The following is a 5,137-nucleotide window of genomic DNA, read 5'->3' as shown; positions in this document are numbered from 1 at the left end:
TCACGATACACGAGGCATTTAAGGGCTGGCATCATTACTTAGAAGGATCCGGAGATCCAATCAACGTTGTCACTGATCACAAGAACCTCAAATACTTCTCCACTACGAAGCTCCTGATGCAGCATCAAGCCCATTGGTCTGAGTTTCTATTACAATTCAACATGATAGTCCGCTTCCGTCCTGGAAAACTCGGTGCCAAACCTGATGCATTGACTAGACATTGGGACGTCCATCCCAAAGAAGGGGATATGGACTATGCTTGCATCAATCTGCAGAACTTCAGGCCCATTTTTTCATCGGAATTTCTCGCATCGTCCCTATGAGCTACTTATCTGGCTGCTTCTGTTATCGAAGCTAGTTCCATGGTCAATACAGAGACATTGCACATGGACATCATCTCCGCACTCCCCTTGGATACTTTCATATCTTCACATCTCTCCTCTCCTATACCTCCTGACTCTCGTTGGTCACTAGATGCTGAAGGCCTGTTGAGGCTGGATCACTGCATCTATGTTCCTGACCTGAATGATCTCCGACTTTGGATCTTGCGTAATAAACACAATCATCCGCTTTCAGGCCACTTTGGCCAGAATCGGATGCTAGATCTGATTCGTTGAGATTACACCTGGCCCGGAATCCACACCTTCATCAAGAACTATGTCTCATCTTGTACATCATGTGCCCGTGCCAAGGTCCCTCGCCACAAGCCTTTCAGCTTGTTGAAACAACTCCCCATCCCCAAATGTCCTTGGAACTCCATATCCATGGATTTCATAGAACAACTCCCCTCTGTCAGGGGACGACTCCCAGGTCCCCATGACCCTCCCCTATGGTCCACAGCCCTATGGTGTAACCAGCCCTATCCAGGGCACAACCTACTGTGGGTAAGAAGATGAGAAGGAAGCTAACTTCTCATCTTCCCACAGTGGCCCCAATATCAGCAAAACTTCCGGGGATACTAGGAAGTCACATGAGGAATAGGAACCGGGCCCGGAGCATGCGGCGTGCGGAGCATGCGGGGCGGAGCACACATGCGGGTCCGGGCACGGGTCCGGGTCCGGGCTAGTCAGAGTGTGTGCCCTGACACCCTCCTCCTCCGGTTTCACTTCCGTCATCATGGACCACTTATCGAAGCAATGCATCTTTGTCCCCATGTACGATACCATCACCTCGCCAGAGCTGGCGAAGTTGTTCCTCCTCCATGTGTTCTCCAAACACAGAGTTCCTTCCCATATCACCTCCGACAGGGGTCCGGAGTTCGTTTCACACTTCTTCTGTTCGCTTGGTAAAGCCCTCAACATCCGCCTTCACTTCACCTCCGGTTATCACCTGGAAGGAGATGGACAAACAGAGTGTATGAACCAGATGCTAGAACAGTACTTGCGCATTTATTGCAATTATCAGCAGGATAATTGGGCTGAGCTCTTGCCTCTTGCAGAGTTCGCCTACAATAATGCTCCTAGCACAACCACTGGCGTCTCTCCTTTCTTTGCCAATAAAGGCTACCATCCGAACCTCTCCATCCATCCAGAGTGAGATCTGTCTTCACTACATGTGCAGGAGTACACCATGGATCTCGACTCTCTCCACCAATTCCTCTGTGAGGAGATGCACCACACCCAGATCCGATATCAGGGTCTGGCCAATGCTAGACACATCCCAGCTCCTGATTTCAAGGGTGGTACTTCAGTCTACATCAAGGCCAAGTACTTCCGTTCCACCAGACCTTTGAGGAAGCTGTCTGAGAAGAATTTCGGCCCCTTCAAGATCATTGCCCACATGGGTAGCCACTCCATCACGCTCCGCCTCCCTGAATCCATGAGAGCCATTCACCCAGTCTTCCATGTGTCTCAAATCGAACCAGCCACTCCTAATGTCATCCCGAACTGCAACCAACCTCCACCTCCACCGATTGTGATCAACAGACAAACCTGAGTTTGAGATTGGAGAAATTCTCGACTCCAAGATCGATCGCTATAGACAGGGTTGTCTGATCTCGTTGCAGCTTTTCACGCCCACTATCCACACAAGCCTGGGCCTGAGTACTAGGTTTGATATAAAATTTTCTTCTTCTTCTCCACCTCCTCTCCTCCTCCAGCACCAACATTCCTCCTGTCCACAGTACCTCCCTTAGCCTCTCTCATAGGTCTTACGGCCTTCAGGGGTTCAGGCCTAAGAAGGGGATACTGTCATATCCATACCAACTCCACCCAACCTCTGCCCTATTCCACCACCATTCCAGTTCACCTCCGGTTCATCCTCTCCCTCACCTCTGCCATATCCTCTGGTCCACCTCCGCCTCCAATCTCTGGTACCTTCCCCAGTACCCCTTATCCTCATCATAGAAGTTTATTAATATTTCTACCCACCCAACATTACTACAGACCTCCTAGGACCTCTGCCAACCCTGCAAAGGTTTTCCCATTAATCCAATAGCTGTCGCTAATCCCACCCTTCAGTTACCCACTCCACAAGGCAATTCTCTCATGAGCTCGTCAACCCAGCAAGTGGGTAAGTCCATCTTGGGTTTTCCCTTTGTTCTCATTTGTCTTGTATTATGTATATAAGTCATGTACTGTAGTTGATGGCACTTCAGTGCAAAATCAATGACTAGATCCCCCAGATATAAAAATCTAACATGGCTTTACTCATACCTCCAGAATAGATGCCAATGGTATCTAACTTCCACCACATTGGATGCTCACACGTGCAGAAAATTATTGTCAGAAATTGGCTTGGACCCTTGGTATAACACTTACAGTGGCAAGATGACCAAATGGATGTGTCGCTCCAATGACCACCCAAACCTCCATTACTGTGTCTGCCAAATGCAACACAGCAAAGAATCATGCAGTGACCTTGGGTTCCTTGTCCCACTTGGCCTAAAAGAATCCAATCCCCCTCCAATCCCATCTCTCGTGTACTGTGAATCCCAGAGCGATGCTGAGCGGAGTGCCAACTTCCTCAGGTCACAAGTTTGCACATCCCTCCAAGAGAAAGTTGTTTGGGTTCACTCCAGGATGTTGGATGGACATAAGTTGAAGGTAGTCAACTCATTTCTTTCTAGTTCCTCCTCCTCTCAGGTTGGAGGAAATTCTGCAGATGGGTTGTTAGCACAGGCAATCATGTGTCAGTGCTTCTCCTCCCAATAATCCTGTAATTCTTTACCACATAATTCCCAAGGTGGATCGCTTCGAACAGGCGATCAACTCCCGGCTCCGCGAGAGCATTTACCGCCTCCATCCCATGCCAACGACCTGGGTCGAGTGGAAACGCGAGGCCACCCTCCTTGACAACCAGCGGCGGTGCCTCCAGGCAATGCAACCCCGCATAGCCCCCACCAGACCCCCACTCTTGCCCCCGAGACCCCCACTCCCTACCGCTCCCCTGCAGCCACGCCCCCTACCCACTCCTGCCGCACCCCAGCCCCCCGCGCCCTGCCCTGCAGCAGGAGCAGGGCCACAACCCATGGACCTCGACCGCTCGAGGATCGACCAGAGGCGAAACGGGCTGTGTTACAATTGCAACACACCAGGGCACATCGCACAGGATTGCCCGCAACTGAAAACCCGCCGAGCCAGATGGATGCACCCCGAAGACCTCAGAGCGCTCATGGAGGGGCTGAGGAGACAGCTGGTAGATGGACCAGAGGCAGAGGGAGAAGGGCAGGAAGCAGAGGCCCAAGAGGATTTTCAGGAAGGCAACCAGTGAGGGACGCGTCCCGGCTGCCTGCAGGCGATAGTACCAACTCGTGTAGATACCGTGAGGCACCTAAGTCGGTGCCGATGTCTAAATTCCACTGAGTCATCGCCAAGAAAAAGAGGAAAACCGTGTCCTCAAACAGAGAGATACCAAGTGCGGCACCGGAGGTAGCGGTCCTGCCACCCGCCATCTACATGCTGTCGAAGCAACCCCCCAGATCCCTCAACCTAGCTGTAAAGCTAACCACCTTGACCTCCCTCGCTATTGTCTCTGTATCAGCCCTCTTAGACTCAGGAGCCACCAGGAACTTCGTGAGCCCCGAGTTCGTCAGAAAGCACGGGCTCGAGACAACCCCGCTCCCCCAACCCATCCCAGTCCGCAACGTCGATGGGACCCCAAATGAGAATGGGGCCATAACTGGGGAACTAGAGGCCCTTCTGACATTTGGACAGCACACAGAGCAGGCCCGCTTCACCGTCGCAAACCTGGGGCGGCAGTCCCTCATCATAGGCCATTCATGGCTGCTGCACCACAACCCAGAGGTAGACTGGATGTGGCAAAAGGTCAGTATGTCTCGCTGCCCATCCTCCTGTCGGTCGACATGAGGACACACCGACCAGGACCCCGTAGGGGAACCAGGGGACGGGATTTACACCACTATCATCCCTCCAGGGTGGGGACACGAACTGAGAGCGACCATGACACCGTCTCAGTGGATGGCCCAGGAAGCCTGCGAACCGGAAGCAGAGCCTGCACCGTTCGAGGCGCTAGTCCCAGAGCAATACCAGGACTTCCGGGACGTATTCTCGAAAGAGGCCTTCGACCAGCTGCCCCCACGGAAGCCCTGGGACCATGCAATAGACCTGGTGCCAGATGCCAAACTCCCGAGAGGGAGGACTTTCCCCCTATCACGACCAGAGCAGAAGGAACTAGACGAGTTCCTGCGTGAGAACCTGCGGAACGGGCGCATACAGGTGTCCAAATCCCCAATGGGGGCCCCAGTCTTCTTTGTCAAGAAGAAGGATGGAACGCTGCACCTAGTCCAAGATTACCGGAAACTCAACAAAATCACGGTCAAAAACTCGTACCCCCTCCCACTCATTTCGGACGTCCTTGCATGCCTCCGAAATGCCAAGTACTTCTCGGCGCTAGATCTGCGCTGGGGATTTAACAACGTCCACATCAAGGACGGCGACGAGTGGAAGGCAGCGCCCCCGACCAACCGCAGGCTATTCAAGCCCACCATCATGTTCTTTGGCCTGTGTAACTCCCCAGCGACCTTCCAAACAATGATGAACGACATCCTCCAGGACTTCATCGACCAGGAGGTCGTCATCTGCTACATGGACAACATTCTGATCTTCACTGCCACCCTGGAGGAGCACCGGAGGGTTGTCCGAGAGGTCCTGGAGATGCTGCGGAAGCGGAGACTCTT

General features: G+C 52.8%; 1 protein-coding gene across 1 annotated transcript; it reads left to right on the top strand.

Moving 5' to 3' along the window:
• Positions 1-2,780: 2,780 nt before the first annotated feature.
• Positions 2,781-3,059, top strand: EI90DRAFT_2841459 (uncharacterized protein; the record flags this gene model as incomplete). Its single annotated transcript, XM_039053688.1, has 1 exon — positions 2,781-3,059. A coding segment is annotated over one exon (279 nt), but the record flags the coding sequence as incomplete, so codon positions are not given.
• Positions 3,060-5,137: the final 2,078 nt, after the last annotated feature.

Source organism: Cantharellus anzutake, assembly GCF_015039405.1.
Source record: "Cantharellus anzutake strain C23 chromosome Unknown EI90scaffold_29, whole genome shotgun sequence".
NCBI lineage: Eukaryota > Fungi > Basidiomycota > Agaricomycetes > Cantharellales > Hydnaceae > Cantharellus > Cantharellus anzutake.
The sequence above is the reverse complement of the archived record's forward strand: the minus strand, read 5'-3'. Positions and strand labels throughout refer to the sequence as shown.